Source organism: Chionomys nivalis, chromosome 11, assembly GCF_950005125.1.
Source record: "Chionomys nivalis chromosome 11, mChiNiv1.1, whole genome shotgun sequence".
Lineage (NCBI taxonomy): Eukaryota > Metazoa > Chordata > Mammalia > Rodentia > Cricetidae > Chionomys > Chionomys nivalis.
Window position 1 is genome coordinate 36,221,695 of NC_080096.1, and position 19,287 is coordinate 36,240,981.

At 37.3% G+C, this 19,287-nt stretch overlaps 1 protein-coding gene across 4 annotated transcripts in view; it reads right to left on the minus strand.

The window, feature by feature from the left end:
- Nucleotides 1-19,287, minus strand: part of Spata6 (spermatogenesis associated 6) — a 90,506-nt gene that overhangs the window by 34,811 nt on the left and 36,408 nt on the right. For 3 of the 4 annotated variants that reach the window (XM_057784296.1, XM_057784295.1, XM_057784294.1), the window contains 5 exons: nt 18,115-18,239; nt 11,877-11,957; nt 7,162-7,455; nt 2,745-2,832; nt 1,523-1,563 (listed from right to left, as the gene is read on the minus strand). In XM_057784296.1, coding sequence (XP_057640279.1) covers nt 1,523-1,563; nt 2,745-2,832; nt 7,162-7,455; nt 11,877-11,957; nt 18,115-18,239 — 629 coding nt within the window. Of the gene's footprint in view, nt 1-1,522; nt 1,564-2,744; nt 2,833-7,161; nt 7,456-11,876; nt 11,958-18,114; nt 18,256-19,287 lie in introns of all 4 variants that reach the window. The other variant, XM_057784297.1, reaches the window with a different exon arrangement.

Consider the following 19,287-nt stretch of genomic DNA (forward strand, 5'->3'; position numbering starts at 1 on the left):
AATCTTGCCGGTAAGCCACAGTCACATGGTGATAAACAGATTTAATAGAAATGGGTTAATCAAGATGTGAGAGTTAGCCAATAAGAGGCTAGAGCTAATGGGTCAGGCAGTGATTTAATTAATACAATTTTCGTGTGATTATTTCAGGTGTAAGCTAGGTGGCTGGGACCAAAAGCAGGCCTGCTCGCTCCTGTTACAACTTATAAATGAGTATATACGATACTTATCTTTCTGTGTCTGGATTACCTCACTCAATATGATGCTTTCTAGATCCATCTATTTGCCGAATTTGAGGTGCAGTTCTTAGCACAACATATCGGGAAAAGAGCCTTTGCATCTATCTTTAAATGAACTAGTCAACTTACAGCCAGATTAGTGCCATGAAAATCTTAACCTGCTCTCTCCATATTTGATTGTTTTATCAAACTACTCATACAATTTGTATACCATATCAATATAACAGGTAATAGCAATTATTAAGAAGCAAATCAATAAAACACTTGATAGCCTGATACTTATGGATTAGTAAAAGAAGAAAAAGAAGAGGAATGTAAACAAAGATGAAAACAAATTAATTATAAACTGTTGAGCATTATTTAAAGGAAATTAACAAAGAAAGTCTGCCTTTAGGATAACTCCATGTAGGATATTGGACATGATGATATCTCATTGTGTGTGCATGTATGTATGCAAAGATATAAATATGTATGTGTGTATACCTGTAGACAATTTATCACATATGTATTAAACACACACTCAAATCACACAGACAAATGCATGTATGTATCTGCATATATTACATATATGCATTAAATACACATACTTCTATGACACAAATCAATGTTGTGTGCACACACACATTTGTGTGTGATGTCTCCACCCCCCCACACACATAGACAGACATTCACACATTCAATAATTGGTCAAAGTGGATAATGAAACCCATAGCATAACTATAGGAAGATATTCAGAGAAGGCATATTGTACCCCTTGGCTGTATAGCCACCAAAACCATAGCATTCCATGCTAGGTCAATTATTGCTTTTAAATTATTTTATAAAATAAATGATAGTTTCCATAAGAATTTCTATGGCAGAAAAATGTAGGCGGAGGGCCTGCTTGTTCCTCCCAGCTGCCCAGAAACAAAATAACCACACAGAAACTGTATTAATTAAATCACTGCTTGGTCCATTAGCTCTACCATCTTATTGAGTAACTCTTCCATCTTAATTTAACCCATTTCTAGTAATTTGTGTATCACCACGTGGCAGTGGCTTACCAGATAAAATTCCCAGTGTCTGTCTCTGGCAGTTCCATGGCATTGCTCTGACTCCACCCTTCTTCCTCCCAGCATTCAGTTCCATCTTCCCCACCTACCTAACTTCTGTCCTATCAACAGGCCAAGGCAGTTTCTTTATTCATTAATGCTAATCACAGCACACAGAGAACACTCCCACAGCAGAAATAGCCTCATGCTGTTTGAAAACCAGAGCACTTGTCATAATATATTAGTTTGACACACCTTATAATCCTTGGATCTGCAGCAGCCGAAGTGATGATGATCTGGAAAAGGTTGCACAGGACAAAGGATCAATACACAGCATCAGAAAGGCAAAAAAAGTGGCTTGACCTGTGATTTTCAGTATCATAAACATTTCTCAAACCCAAGCAATTCAGCAGATTTCAAAACCACTTTAAAATCCTTCCAGAGTGCTAGAGCACCAAAACGACATCAACCCAGCAGGTTAACATGTCAGTTCTTCCGTAGTCAATGACTTTACAGAGCTCTTTCATTAGAGTGCGAAGTATCTGAATTTACAGACACACAAGAATAATTATTTTTGGTAAACCAATGAGTCTTCGAGAAATGTGTGATTTCAGTGACTAAGCCAGTTAATCGAGAAATGTGCTTTATATCTATGGTGGGGCACAGAGAATTCACAGACTCCAACACTGACTCTATGATACTAATCATTTTCCTTAAACTGTTAGGTCAAGATTTCAAATTTGTCTGATATCAATCAATGTATTATAACATTGTCTAAAAGTTGTATATTACTGTAATTACTAATGATTAAAGTAAAACTAAAAGCACAAAGATAACTAACTTCAACATCAAATTCTAATTCAAGCAAATCTAAACTCAATTTCTAATTATGTCCCTTTTGATATATTTTTTCCAGCCAAATTACATACTCCAACTCTGTTCCAGTCCTTATTTCAAGGGCATGAAAGCAATACTTACCTATGTCTGAGTCAAAGGCTAGCTTACATCCTATGACTCATGAGAGGTGACAGTATAGTAGCTACATCATAGCTTTGAAATTGAATCCTATTCTCTCTCCAAATAACAATATCATATACTCAAAAGACTTACAATTTCAAGATCCAAGTTTCAAGCATTATAAACTGTTAGAGTTTTAGTAAGCAAGTCAGAATCCCAATTTGTTATTCTGCTTTACATATTGTAATCATGTTCTAATTCATACACATACACACACACACACAATCTAGTTTTAAGCATGCACCACTCAAGATACAAATTTTTAGGGACTACAGTTAAGTCTATAGCAATATTCTTGCTGAGACTATTTATGTAAAGACACATTTGGGGGTGAGGAGAAGCAAAAAGCTTTATCACAATATATAATAATGCAGCAAAAATTGTGCTTTCCTTAATCAGTGCCAGGTAAGGCTTGACAGTAGCTCAAGCAACAAGAGTAGGAGAAAGAACTTCCCGTTACCATTGTGCATCCTGGCCCATCCATCTCTTTCACAGTCTCTGCCAGGTGGTCCAAATAAAGTATCAGCCCTGGGACTCGGGGGATCCACCTAGAAGAAAGAGAATTTGCACTGTGAAAGAGCACTTGAACCTTCCGTTCCCATTCTCAGTCTTACAGCATGGCTAAGCAACTACAGAGCATATGCCACATAGCAGGTCAGTTCCACACGGCTTCTCTGTGAAAGTCAGAGTTTAATCACTTGTTTATTATGCCCTTTTCAACAGAGTTAAAATTAAATGCCAGCAAAAAAGAACAAATTTGAAGCTAAGTAATACCCTGTTTCCTAGTTTGGTTTTGACTACAAAGTTACAAAAATAGAAACAAAAACATCCTAGAGCAACCTACCTCGCCTTACTTAGAGAAAGCCTACCCAGTTTAGCACCTACATGGAATTCAATCAGAGTCTTTGCTTTACTGAACACTTTATAGCGGACAAATAAGAAAGGTCAACCACATTTTCCAACTAAAAATAAAAATGTCTTAGTGATATCGAAAAGATGCTCCGACTGCTCAAAACTAAAACCTTTTGTGAATCAAAGAAAAAGAAAAACAAAAAGTTAACTCAGGATAGCAAAAATGAAGATTTGTATCTGATAAGAGATTATTAACTAGATCATATGAAGAATTCCTACAAGTCAATAATAGCAATAAAGAAAAGATTGCAAAATGAGCAAATGGCTTAAGTAGACATTTTCATTTATTCATTTCTGTTTTTGTTTTTCGAGACAGGGTTTCTCTGTAGCTTTGGAGCCTGTCCTAGAACTCAATGTATAGACCAGGCCGCCTCCAACTCACAGAGATCCACCTGCCTCTGTCTCCCAAGTGCCCCAATGTCTGGTTTAAGTAGACATTTTAAAGGATATTTAATAACACATAAGGAGATGCTTACATCATTAGTCACTGAAGAAATGCTAATGAAACCACAAGGAGATGCTACTCACACTAAGTAGACTACAGAGAAAATTAAGCAGGTCTGTATCCAAGAGGCCCTGGCTTTAACCCTAAGCATCATAGGGCGGGGGTACTTAGGTGCTTGCAAAAATGAAGGGAAATTGCAACCCTCTTGCACAGCTGACAGAGTACAAACTGTACAGCCACTCTGAAGAACACTTTGGCAAGTTTTCCAGTTAAATATAAGGTTGTCAAATGATAAAACAGGACTACTCCTAGGTCTTTAGCTAAGAGCATTGAGAACAAAGGTTTATTCAAAGACTAGTGCACACATTGCTCATTAGAGCATTGTTTATAGTAGCCAAGGGTGTAAGCAACATGAACATCTATCAACAGACATGATATATAAACAGAAAGGGACAGATGTCCACATGATGTAATGTTATCCAGTAATATAATTTAGGTGCAAACACATGCAACATCAGTGAGTTGTGCTAAATTAAGTTGACTCTTTATTTGAACAGGCAGAACAGGCAGCCTCAGAGAGACAAGATCAGGAGTTTCAGTGGGACAGGTAGAATGGGGAGCACTTCATGAGTACATGGTTCCCAGTGGGGAAGTTCTTGAGGTACATGGAAATCTCCTTTGTATAGCTGAAATGATAACAATCTCTCTCTCCTCTCACTCCATCCTGTCTTTCTCTCTCATTCTGTGTGTGTATGTGTGTCTGTCTGTCTCTGTTTGTTTTTGTAAGGTTTTTGCATATGTGTGTATTAAACTAAACTTCTTTTGCTACCAGTTTCCCAAGTACTTCTGAAACCATGAATGTTTTTTTGTTCCTAAATTCCCTCTAAATCCAAAGCCTCCTCAACAATATAGACAATTTTTACATGTACTTAAAAGTGTGCATTTCTGTTCACAGAAAAGTTGAGGAGTAAACCTCTTAAATAAATATTATAAAGTTTTGGGGGGATTTGGTTTTATATGTTTGTTTCTGAGAATTGTATTATTGACTGTCTTGGAACTAGCTATGTAGACTAGGCTAGCTTTCTACTTATTGAGACCCACTTGTCTCTGCCTCTCAAATACTGGGATTAAATGTGTATACCACCTCGTTCCACCCTTGATATCTCAACAGCATGGTTACATAAACAAGACCTGGATAATCACAACACAGTTAACATGCCAACATAGATGGAGAAAAATTCACCAAGTCCTGATCATGACTTTAGATGAAGAGCCACAGACAACCTGAGGCCGTGGAGAGGGAGAATCAGTCTTCTCCAGAGACAAGCCCCCCAATAGGTTATATAATCCAAGTGTCAGCCCTAATGATCTGTACATATGAGCAGCACTAATGGAATCCGTAGGTGTGTGTGTATAAATACACATATGTGCATATATGTATATATATGTGTGTGTATAAAACAATGGTAATTATGGAAGAAGTTATGGATTTGGGGGACATAAAGGAGGGGAGGAAGGAGTATAAGTGATGTAACTACAGTATTCATATATAAAATACTCAAAACTTTAAAAAATGTAACTTAGAAAACATTCTATTGAAAAATAAAAATATGGACAAAGTTTATACTTTTAATCACTGCCATGATTAGCACTTCAAGAGCAATTCTTTCCACAACATTTATGTGTCTAACTCCTATGATCCTTCTTAGCTTTTATATACAAGCATTTTAATTAAGAAGCAACTGATTATTCTCTCAAATTAGAAGACAGTATATCTTTTCTTTTATATTTAATTTTTAATTACGAGTAGTATTAAAGTTACAGGCATTCTCAAATTTTCATCAGTGACACAAGCAAACTATTGTCTGAATTACATCCAACAGGACCAATCCTGTGATCAAATAAGAGAAACAAGAAAATCATTAATAAATGTTACCATATAGATGTAGCTAATACACTATAATTTTATAAGTACAAATTTTATAGTTAGTAGTTTGTTTTTGTTTGTTTGTTTGTGTGTTTGTTTGTTTGGTTGGTTGGTTTTGTTTTTTTTAAGACAGACTTTCTCTGTAGCTTTGTAACCTGTCCTGGAAATCACTCTGTAGACAAGCTGGCCTCAAGCTCACAGAAATAGACCTGTCTCTTCCTAGTTCATAGAAATACACCTGTCTCTTCCTCCCGAGTGCTGGGATTCAAGGCGTGTGCCACCACTACCTGGCTAATTAGTAGTTTTTAATTTAAAAATCACTAATTTAGTTTGAAAGAATAAAGGATTAATTTATAAGAAAAACATAAAAATGGTATGAAATATTGCATAACTTAAATTGGTTTTAAAGGATATCAGATGGAAAACTCAAAACTTTTGGAGTACCTGGCTATACCCAAACAATTATTTGACTTCCAAAGGAGTGTATTTCTTTTTTTTTCTTTTTTTTTTATTCTTTTTTAATTAAAATTTCCACCTGTTCCCCGTTTCCCATTTCCCTCCCCTCCTCCCAAATATTGCCCCCTCCCCCCAGTCCCCTCCCCCTATCCCCACTCCTCTTCTCCTTCCCCCACACCATTCCCAATAGTTCTAATAGGTAGCTATTTTAGAATTTAGAAGAAGTAAATTCTTGCTTCTACAGGCATTTAAACACAGGTTTATTATTAGTATGTATGCAAATACATAGTGTTTCGGTTAATAAGGAAGCTTTTGGTAGAGTGCCTTTTAAAGTAAAAGTACTTTGTAAAACTTCAAGAAACTGAGACAGCCCGTGATGAGTGTTCTGACTGCATTCCAGTTTAACCAAAGTCAGTCTCTGATGGACACACAGCTCTAACTCCCATCATAGCATAAGGCTGTGCACAGAAAGATTAGAGCTATGCTTCTATTAATCCAAAGGCCCGCCTATGCTTGCCCACCAAATGAGGGCTGGCTTCAAAGATTCAGAATCCAAAGCTTTCCCAAAGGACTTGCTCTCAAAGGACATCTACTTCCACTATCATCCTCGGCTTCCTCTTTTAAAATCCTACTTTGGCATTTTAGCATCATCGTCAATTGCAACCACGTTTAACTGCAGAGTTAGAGCACTGCCCGCTGTGTCAGGGGAGAGGGGACGGGAACTTTGAAGTCTCAAGAAGGCGTCGTAATGGAGTTTGATCTCTGTCAGCATTAAAGACTTTTTTTTTTTTTTTTTCGAGACAGGGTTTCTTCGTAGCTTTTTTGGTTCCTGTCCTGGAACTAGCTCTTGTAGACCAGGCTGGCCTCGAACTCACAGAGATCCACCTGCCTCTGCCTCCCAAGTGCTGGGATTAAAGGCGTGCACCACCACCGCCTGGCAGCATTAAAGACTTTGTAAAAGGGAACAAAAAGCATGTTCTTTGGTTTTAAATTAATTTTCTACCTTTAGCTCCTGGCTAAGAGTTCAAGAAAGAAAATTATCCATATGGGCTGCTTATTGAAATCCATTTCAGCATAATATTTTAGTGACAGAATAAATTTGACAAGTTTCCAGTGGAAATGCTTATGAACACATACATGTCTAATCACAAATGGAGGCTTATCTGTTTCCTTTTTGAATTCATAGGGTCCCAGATTTAAATGGGCCAGCCGCCGCCTGGTGTCTTCAGAGAGCTCACACATCCGTCTCTTTGTGTAGGGAGAAGGAGAGTGTGACTTTGACGATATTGTAGGCTGTTCGTAGTTCTTGGTGTTTATGCAGTATTTACTCCTCTCGGGTGACTTGGACTTCTTCTTCTGTGATCTCGATGTTCTGCATTGTGGTCTGCCGTGGGATTTTTCAACTGGAGCTGAATGGTAATTAAATTTATCCTAAACATAAAAAATAAACATTCATGTGGGCAAAAGGTATTTTTTAGAAAACTCTACAAAAAGGAAAGAACTTTTAAGAGTAAATTAAGGTACACAAAAGTTATCAAAGCCAACTCAATTTAACATTATCCACACTTACCTGAGGAAAATCAAATCTATATTCTCCTAGTTAACAGTTTATTTTATCAAACTTTCTTAAGTCTAACATTGGTTTAATGAAAACCAAAGGCCAATGCTTAATCACTTGTAGAATTCCAAGAAATAAGCTTGTTCTCAAAATAAGTCAAAAACTTATCTTTCAATAAACTAAAAAATAATGCAAATGACATTTATTTTTTACATTTATCTTTATATTCACGTAAATGCCACAAAGTTTAAAAGACCTACATTTATTTTAAAGGGTCCATGTCTAATATGTTGTGGTCACACATGTCTATAAACATGGGTAGGATGCTGAGGCAGTTTGAGCCTAAGCAATAAAGGATCCTTGTCTAAAAATACATTTGTCTAGATAGCTGTGAAATCATGAAAAAAACTATTAAAATAAGCCTATTTATGCTATAATTATATATAACATATGTATAACACAAGTCAATAAAGCACTTGATATATATTTTACTGAAGTGCTAGACTTGAATTACATACGATATATAGGAGTCCAAGTCATAATTTAACTATTTAGTGACAGATAAAAGTACCATCTTATTTCTGGCCCTATATGTTTTATAAAACTAAATATACATAAAAGATTGCAAGGAGAGAGGCTGCTTGGTCCATCCAAGGTGCTCAGCCCCGAAAAAAAAATCACACAGAAACTGTATTAATTAAATCATTGCTTGGCCCATTAGCTCTAGCTTCTTATTGGCTAACTCTTACATATTAATTTAACCCATTTCTATTAACCTGTATATCACCACAAGGTCGTGGCCTACCAGCAAAGTTTCATCACGTCTATCTACGGCAGATAGATTATAAACTTAATTAGTACCTTCATCTTATAAATATGGTAGTAGTCTAAATTTTTTTTAAATACAAAATAAATTTGAGTGGGATCAGTGGCATCTAACTACATATCTAGTTACATGGGATTCATGAGAAACTGAGGCAAGGTGGCTTCTGGAGACCCAGAATTTTCAGTCAAGGCTGGACACCATGAATGAGGCCCTGTCTAAAATAAAATAAAATAAAAATGAAAACATATATGACAGCTCCAACTTTGCTGCTACTCAAGGAATCCTTCATTCTACTACACTCTGCCTTATAAATGCCTTAACAGTGAGACTGGAAGTTAATAATAAATTTCTTCTCTAGAGTTGTATGGTTAGAGAAAAACAGCTAAAGATCTCTGTCTTCCTCATTTCAATCCCTTGGAAAACCACCAATCCAAATTCCTCTCCACTTTCTCTACCCCTTTAGTGTAAGGACTAAGTGCTTAAAATACAAACATGAAGCAAATGAGAGTCATTTTATCATGTGAATGATAGATAGGAGAAAAGAAAGATGTTTCTAATGAGAACAGTCTCACGGCAGGTCATTTTCTCTTCTGTGTCTCTTGGTATGCTCCAGGACCTTCTCCCACGCAGTTCAGAGATGCCAGTGGGTATGTCAGAGCTCTCCTCTCCCCACACCCACATCTATGGCATCACAGTGACTCTCAGAGAGACATTCTAGAATCACAAAGGTTCTCTGATGATCCCTAAGTCATTAAAGATATGCACCTGACACCTCTTTAGCATCAGAGCCCCTTCGACTCAGTTTTAATTACCTCTGTCAACCACATCTTGTGCTTTCCCTACAGATACACTGCATCTACAGAATCTCCTGTTCACAAAAATCTCCTTTCCTCAACCTATTTCTTCTACTCTGTATCTATTAGTAAGTACATTCACATCGCATCAGTCCAGGACTTCTAGCACCTTGTCCTTTATACATTGTTGGTTTCTGGACACAGCTAACTCCTAGAGTGATGTTTAAGTTTCTTTATACACATCCACCTCTGATTATACCAAATCTTAAGGTGCCACCCCACCCTCTTTCCTCAGAAAAGTTTTTTTTTTTTTTTTTTTTTGGTTTTTCAAGACAGGGTTTCTCTGTGGTTTTTGGAGCCTGTCCTGGAACTAGCTCTTGTAGACCAGGCTGGTCTCGAACTCACAGAGATTCGCCTGCCTCTGCCTCCCGAGTGCTGGGATTAAAGGTGTGCGCCACCACCGCCCGGCTTCAGAAAAGTTTTTGAATGATGCACATTTCCTAAGTTACAAACTTCATGACATTCATTACAGATGCACAGGGGGCAAACATGCCCATTCCTTAATTGCCCCTATTTTCTATACTGAAATATTAGCTATGTGTATTCTTGCCAAAAATGATTGCCATAATTAATTCCCTTTCCTACATCTACACAGTGTTAGTTTCTGGCCCAGGACCAAGCCAGATTGACTATGCAACTTTATTTGATTAACAGAACACTGTCACAAGGCCAGGTTGTTGAAAAGACTGTTGACTCTTCCTTAGAATCTTCCTACAGCAAGAAGGCACAATTATTAGCCTGCTAGAAGAGGAGTCTTATGATTTTCATCCTCTCCAAATACAACTGCCAAACGCCACGTTTAAGCAAAAATATCCCAGATCCTTCAGCCTTAGCCAGCCAATCAAGTCCAAAGAAATCATCCTTTAACCCCGGAACTGAGAAGTACTTGTGACTATAAACCATTTTGGGGGGAACTGTTATACAGTAAAACCTAAGGGATACTGCACCTTAACAGTGTTTAACACCATACTAAAATGTCTGTCAATATGTACCAATAAATTCTCCTTGATACGGGTAAAAAGAATTAGCAGAAGAGAAAACTAGTTTTCTCTTGGAAAGTTACATCAATACCCTTAATTTTTCAAACCATTGAATCGCTAACAAAGAAATAATTTGGAAACGGTACTTCCCTCCTCCTTTGCCTTCCTCGCTTTCATTCTTCTCTCATCCTTTCCTCCCCACTTTTCTTTCCTTCTCTCTCCTCCCCTCCCCTCTCTTCACCCATCTCCTCTCAGCCTTGGCAGGGAATTGAAGCAAGGACCTCATGCTTGGTAGGACAAGTGACTCATTGAGTCACAACAAGAAACATCTATAGACCTAAAGCATAGTTTTAAGTGCTGTCTAATATAAAATCCTACTCTCGTACATCTCTGTTAGTAAAGATCAAATGACAATTCCAAACAAGTAAAAGGAAGAGTATTTTTCAGAAAATGTTAAATCCTAAGTCCATAAAGTGCAATGACCGTAACTGAGGGCAGGGCCTTACATTTACAAGGGCTCTTGCATTGAGATGTACACTAGAAATGTTTTCTGTGTGCATTAAGAAATAAAAATACTTTTCTATTTATTCATTAAGTTAATAAACTCCAGAGAGAACAGCTAAATACTGGGCAAAGCATTTTTAACAATTTACAAATGTTCACAGCGAGTACATCAGAAACCAGTCAGTAAGGTTCCCCACACATGGTAAACATGGCTGGTCAGACTTCCAACATCTGTGTCTAAATGATAAATAAATACAGCCTGACTTTGGAATCCTAAATATCTTGCTATCAAAATAAAATTTTCTCCAATTCTCTGGAAACTTTCTTAGCTTAGGTCATTTACTGTCTTCAAAAAATTAGCTCTAAAATTATAATTCAGTTAGTTCTTTCCACCACTGGCCTAGTCTGGTCCCTGTTGAATCCTCCAGCCTTTATATGTTACTGGCCCTTCATCAGAATACGGCCATTATGGAACTGCACATGGTTGATGCCAGCATTGATGGGGAAGGACACTTGTCCATCAGAAGGCTGACGGCCCTGTGGCCCAGTAAGAATTAAAATATGAGGAACAATAGGTGCCAAAGTTTGTTAAAGGAAATCTTCACAAACACAAGTTATTTAGGCTGGAATGCCCAAACTTGCTTTGATATGACAGAACAAGTATGATCACTGCACTGAGCAAGAGTTCTCTAGGAATCAGATAAATCCAAAAAAGTCACACTCTAAACATCAAGTCCCCAGTCTGAAAACTCAGTCACATTCGCTTGAAGGTATCCTTGACTTCTCTGCAGTCACCTATAACTCCTGTAAGATACATGGAGGTCTCCAGCTGAGTTTCCTCTGGCAGTTCTCGATCTCACCCTCTTTCTGCCAGTTGACTACTGTTTGTATTAAAAATTCCACAACATAAGATAAATAACCCAGCAAACATATCGTGGTACCCTCTACCATGGGGCTAAGCTTGGTGCTCTCCTGTTTACTAAGATGCAATTAAACTGTTGGTACTTCGTTACTTTAAGTCAAAGACTGATGAGGGAGGTGAGAAGAAATGCAGACGAAATGGGGAGAAGGCCTGTCATACACGCACCCACATGAACCACACGATCATCAAATAGTTTAACGCTTTTAACCTGAGTGCGGCACTTCCTTGAGCTTATCAGACATTCCGTGATCACTGAAGTTGTAGAAAATTCCAGCTTTGGAGCAATTCCCTGCGAGATTAAAAAATGGTATCATTACATATTAAAAAGATACAGTCAGTGGTGAAAATGGAATCTAAAATAACAAATGCTAGCATTTTTTTACAGAGCTCTTTATTTATTAGTCTGATATTTTTATTATCATGAAGAACACAGTAATGATAAATGTTAGTAACTAGCAGTTTCGTTTTTAATGATTTGGTTTGGAACAATTATATTTCTTTTATGGAATAATTTAAAATTGTTTTCATTTTCAAGTGTCTCTCTGTCAAAGTGTTTGAAGATTTTAAATTATGACATATTAGTCATAAATATCTGAATGTATTTGATTTTAATTTTCTTTACATTTACAATTTAAGACATTTAACTATATAGGCAAGACATAATTATTAGCTCTATTTAGCCATTGCAGAAATATTACATACATTAAAACACCATTGTCTATTATAAATATATATAATATTTAACTATCCATTAAATTTTTATCTTATTATATTTTAACACATTTTAATTAAAATAGAATTCTATTACTTTCCTATTCCATTTCATGCATCTAGTTCATCCCAAAATACACCCCTCCACTCTATTAATTTTTTAATAGAACAGTTTGAAAGCAGCATTCTGAAAATATCATAACTCCCAATTGTGCCATCTTGAAACAGAAGTCTCTGAAAAATTTTTATAGCCTTTTTCTTACAATATATCTTATATTCAAGTATGGATATTAATCTGGGTTCTATTTCTACCAATGTTTCAAATATCAGCTTGAACAGTTTTGAGATAAATGGAGAAAAGGAGACAGTTCAAGGGGACAGTTACAAAGCACCCAAGGAAACATCTGGAACCTTAAGCTATACATGCCCTTGGGTAGCTTCTCCCCAAAGCAATGAAAGTCAGACACTGATGATGCCCTCTCCAAACCCTGTCTGTGACCGACTAAGTTTATAATTTAAAACATATCCATTACAAAGGGTACATCTGAATCGCCTAAGAATCAATATCAATGGTACCTACTATACCCACTCGTTAGATATTTTACTCTATGCATAATGTATTTCTCTAAAATATGGTAAGTGTGGTCCATATTCAACAACTCAGAGCTAGGCTACTTTTTAATTATCTCCAAAATCTCCAAAAAGATCTCCAAAATAATGCAGATTTCCTTATGACTATAAATTGTATTCTTCTTACAAGCAAAATATACTCACACTCCCAAAAGAAAAAAGGAAGCAAAGAGTCCTGACCTTTTACAACCTTATAATAAATTCAGTTTAAAAACCAGTACTAGCATGTAAGAATCCTCCTATGGGTAAGGTTCTTTGGTTATAGCTCAATATAGCTTCTAGACTACAGTTCTTCACCGTCAGAAGACATAAGAACTAAGAAGACATCTATATGACAGCGCCCACTGTACACCTGTGCAGCAAGCACAGGGCAGTCTATGCACAGATTCCCATTCAAGTGGGGACCAAAAGCCAGAACCACCGATGCCTAACAATCCCAAAATCCAGATGGGGAGGAGTACCAAAGAATTCTAGAAATACAGTCACATGTAACTTAATGATGAGGATTTGGACTGAAAACCGTGTCATGAGGCAATCCATCATCAGGTATACTTCCAGAAACCTATCTAGTATGGCCTGTTTCCTAACTAACTACATGCGTAGTCACCACTGTATGTGTAGTCCAACTCCAATCCAAATGTTAAGAAGTACAAGACTGTCACTATCACCACCTGGCCTGTAGCTTTCCACTTTAAACTTCCCTGAGGATTGCTCATCACATTGTGAGATCCCAATAGTTAAGATAGTATATTTCCAGCCTTCGGAGCCTACTATGTAGTAGGGCTATTCATATACATAGAGAGATTTGTCTTAGGGAATTAATTCACACAACTGTGGGAAATGACAATTCAAAAACTTAAAGAGCACTTTAATAAGGTGGAAATGAAGGAATAAGTTGGCACACTGTTTTTAGCATGAAAGCCTGTGGGGTAGGTTGAACTATTAGAAATAGGTAGGATTTCTGCTGCTTCCATGAGCCAGAATTCTTCCTTCCTCCGAAAAACTCAGTGTTTTGCTGTTGCAATCTCCAACTTAATGAGATGAAGGCCATTTGCACTGCCAAGTAGTAATCTCTATTTAAAGTCAGTTGTATATAAATCTTCATCACATCATTGATTGCTTTACAGTAACATCCAGATTGCTGCATGGGCACTAGGGCCTAGCCAAACTATCAAAACCACACCATCTCAAACCTGAGTTTCTCCACTGGCAAGAAGGAATTCATTCACTGAGTTCAGTCAAGAGGCATCTGTTAAATACTACCTCATAAGATGCTGAGTAAGACTATAATTCAAAGATAAGAATGTTGTGGAGTTCAGAGTCTGCATAGAAATACTCACCACAAAGATGACCCCAGCTAAGACCCTAAACAATAGTGGAGAGGATGCCCGAACTGGCCTTGCCCTGTAGTCAGATTGATGAGTATTTTAAATGTCACCATAGAACCTTCATCCAGCAACTGATGGAAACAGAGGCATAGACCCACAGCAGAGCACTGGGCTAAGCTCCCAAAGTCCAGCTGAAGAGTGGGAGGACTGAGAATACAAGCAATAAAGTCGAGACCATGATGAGAACACCCACTGAAACAGTTTCCCTGAGCTAATGGGAGTTCACCAACTCCAGCCAGATAAGGAAGGAACCAGCATGGGACCAAACTAGACCCACTGAATGTGGGTGACAGCTGCATGGCTGGGACAGACTGTGGGACCATTGGCAGTGGCAACAGGATTTATCCCGACTGCTTGCACTGGCTTTTTGGGAACCCATTCTCTTTGGATGGATACCTTGCTCAATCTAGATATAGTTGGGAGGGCCTTGGGCCTTCCCCAAAGCAATGTGCCTTACCCTCTCTGAGGAGTGGATGGTGGGGGCAGTGGAGAGGAAGCTAGAACTGGGATTGGTATGTAAAATAGTTTGTTTTCTTTAAAAGAAAATTTTAATAGGATTTTTCTGAATTTTTACGTGTGAGAATATGGATAAAATACAGGGCTTTGTGCATGCTAGCCACATACTGTACCTTCCCTACACCATCCAAATAGAATCCAGAGTAAGACAAGCTGTCCCCTGTATAAACCACTATCAGTCCCCAGAAAATCCCTTCAGCATTTAATGCTTTCATTCCATGCCAGTTTTATATCCCTTGATTTTATGTTCATGCTGTACATCCCATCAACCTACCTTAACTCAACCAAGATTTTTGGTTTAAATAAAGTACTCACATTATCATTTTATATATACCAGAAAAAAAGAAAGAAAATACCCACCACCACCGAGGGAGCCACAGTTCAAACATATGATCCTCTCAATGACTAATCAACCTACCCATGGGCCCTAGCTAGCTACAGGTCACTGTGTTTTGTCCAAGCTTACTAAGCAAGTTTATAAAAGTACCAAGATTTAATTCCAGATAATGGTTTGAATCCTTGTCACTGTAGTGGGACTCACAGAAGGTAGCTCAGAATCACAAGAATTCTGAAGATGAGTCATTGTTGCTTGCCAGGACTACAAACCACTGACTAGAGCATTTATTTATTTATTTATTTATTTATTTATTTATTTATTTATTTATTTATTTATTTATTTATTTGATTTTCGAGACAGGGTTTCTCCGTAGCTTTTGGTTCCTGTCCTGGAACTAGCTCTTGTAGACCAGGCTGGACTCGAACTCCCAGAGATCCGCCTGCCTCTGCCTCCCGAGTGCTGGGATTAAAGGCATGCGCCACCACAGCCCGGCCTAGAGCGTTTATTTTTACTAATAGGTAAATACAATAATTAATATTGCTGGATTTATAACCCAATTTTGATGTTCAGTTTATATTCTGCCCATGTCTTTTTTATTATTCAGTTTCTCAAAGCAGCCACTCTGGGTTCCCTCTCCACTGTCTCAGTGATAGATAGGAGAGGAAACAAATTCATAGCTATAGCTAGTTTTCCAGGGCTTCTTTGCATTCTCCCTGCCTCCCTTGTGATTTCCTTTCAAAGAGAGACAGGAAAGAGAGACAACATCTCTCTCTCTCTTCTTCTTGTGCCTTTGTTTCTGGACCTCCCTGTCAACCTTCTAGAAGGTGACCACCAGTCAGAATGGCAATGGGCCTTGCACTGCTATAAGGTTTCTTCATCAGCTACCAACAGGGTCCACTATGTTTAGCTGGCAGAGTCAAACTATTCACCCCACTTCTCAACCCTATGGTGCCAAAACTCTTGGTCTTTGTGCCCAGTCTCAGCTGGTAAAGGTACAGTTGTCACTGAGAGGCAGGGCATGGAAGCATCCCGGCAAAGGAGTCCCAAATTCTTCCTATATTACCTAAAACTTGAGCCAGTTTCCAAGCATAAAGACATCACCTGCTTGCTACACTTGTTAGTCAGTGTTTACTACCTAGTGTTGACTATGGTAACATTGCCCAGTTTCACACTTGCCTAACACACAGAGGATATCTGTCAAACTCTTCACATAGTGTTACTGGAAGTCCTGATTTTTATATATCTTTGCCTCAGTAAGCAAACACCTTCCAAATATATGCAAAAGAAACAAGTGATGAAAGAAAATTCCTGTGAGCAGTCCACACAGTTGACTTTCTATGCTGTCTTCAAAGAGAGTTAAATTACCTTAACGAGAACATAAGCTAAATATGATATCTTTTCTTTATGAGTTTCCACATGATTCTTAAAATATTCTTTGAAGATAGGGATAGTATAAAAGCTTACTAACAACATAAAAATCATTCCAGAGAAGAAAGGTTTTCATTTGTTACATAGTCAGCTTTTACACTTTCAGCAAACTGAACTTGCTATTTCTTTGGACACTTCTTATCATAAACTTAGACATACAAGCCGGGCGATGGTGGCGCATGCCTTTAATCCCAGCACTCGGGAGGCAGAGGCAGGCGGATCTCTGTGAGTTCGAGACCAGCCTGGTCTACAGAGCTAGTTCCAAGACAGGCTCCAAAGCTACAGAGACACCCTATCTCGAAAAACAAAAACAAAAACAAAACAAAACAAAACAAAAAAAACTTAGACATAGAAAAAAACTATTTAATTCACTAAATAGCTCATATACCACCCACTTTATTTATATTAGAATTCCATAAAATTAGTTTAAAAACTGTTTGCCCAGATAATTTCAAGTCAAACAACTTTTACTGCTCTGCTTTTGGGATGAAGGGGGCATCCCTGAGCTCTTCTGAGTAGCAGGCTGATTTTCAGGAATCAAGGTGTTTTCAAACAAGAGGAGTTACAGGAAAGGATGGGAGAAAGTGTGGAAGCACCATCGAGTCTAATGATGTTTATTCGTTACACAATTACTGCCGATCAGAAAGAAAGACTCTCTTAATACAGCATTTACACTTAGGTCTACAATCTATGACCACTTTGTAATCTATCTATCCAAGCTTTATCGGCACTGGAAGTTTCAGCCATTTCTATTTCTTAGCACTGTTAGCAGCGCTAGGAGAAAACATCTTAACCTGTGGTGCAGCTCAGTGGTAAACTGATGACGAACATGCAGAGGCCTGGGGTCTCATCTCTACGACCAGGGGTAAAAGCAACATAAAAGGGTTCATAGCATTCCAGTGAGTATATGCTAAAGACATATACCTGGAAGATAATACACTAGAGAAAACTTGCTCTTTGTTAAAGAATTTTGAGTTTTGATTGTTCCAACTTATACAGCATACAAAAGTTTTCAACTTATAAATATTTAAACTTATTAATATTTTTCAATAAATCACTTATGTCTAAAAAGTCATATTTTAAATTTAGGTTTCCATAAGTGTTGACACTGATTATTGCTCAAATGCTTGTGAACTTTCCCTAGACAGAAACAGAAAATGTGACAGGCATGGAGGTCTAAGGCTGATCAGTGCAGAGGAACTTCAAGTTGTGAAGAATGTCAGCCAATATGATGTGTGTTAGTTTTGAATAAATGCCTTAGTTTTTGCTAAATTCTTTTCATTACTTTCAGGACGCTTAGAGTAGCACAATTATACAAAATAAGCTTGAAAACAAATTTTGAGTCAGTTCTACACACTCAAGGTACTGAGGCCTGCACCTAGTTCTCACCCATGACCCTGCACCAGGAGCTGACTTGGAAAACCGTAATCACTTACTCTTAGTCCAGAAATCCTCCTCATGGTAACCTGGCGGTTTGAATCATGGTGTCCAGAAATTTGGTTTGGACCCGGGAACATGAAATCTCGTGTATTTTCATCATAGGTAGACAGTGTTTCTCCCACTATAAGAAAGATATCCTATGATTCAAATTATAACAAAACATTCTATTTAGAAACAAAATCATCAAGTATAAAAAATATATATTGCCTGATGCCTTATTGTATACCTGCTTGAAGGCAATGTTTATCTTCTTTAAAAGAAAAATTAAAATAAGGATAGATTAAATACTTTAACACATTTTTTTCCCAATTTCAGAAGTACGATATATAGTAGTAATTCTCTGCCTCACACTTTAGAGAATAGGGTTATTCATGTACACTCAGTGAGAACCTATGAACTCTTAGAAAAAGGAAGTCTTTAGAAATACAAAGTTGCATTAAATCTATCCATCAAAAGCTTATTACCATCTCCAGCATCTTCTCTATCTTCTATCTTATCTGTCTGACCTCATGCAGTGTAAGATTGGGCATTAAAAATTGTGGAGACCCTTTGTAGATTTTGTGGCTAGTGAATTAAGTCAGTGTGTTGTGCTGAAAATTCTGGGATTACTTGCATTTAATAAAATATAGGTATCTGTTGCATAAAATAAAGATTTAATTAAGATTTCTTTGGCAGACCTAGAAGTCAGAAACAATACTAAAGCTAGTTTCTATATTTTAATAGGTAACCTCCCTCCTCAGAAACCCATATTTAACTTGTAAATAGGTAAGACTATATACCTTCTGCATTCCCAATAACATTCAAAGAGCAAAAAAGATATCCTGTTTAATTAGAAATATATGTAATTTTAATTTTTAAATCTCAAAAATTGAAAAATCACTTTGCATTACTGTCAAAAATATCCTAAAATTTTAAAGATATTATTTTGTATTTTTAACTATTTTAAGATATTTAATTTCAGAACAATGCATTCAGTTGGCATTTATGTTTGTTGTTTTGACATACATAATGAATCAATGGTTGAGAAAATAAGCACTGCTGTTATTTGGTAGGAAGAGGAGAGAAGATATTTTTAGAAATATTTAATTGGGGCTAGAGGAATGGCTCAGTGGTTAAGTGGTTAAGTGGCTAAGTGGTGGCTCTTCCAAAGGTCCCAAAATTAATTCCCA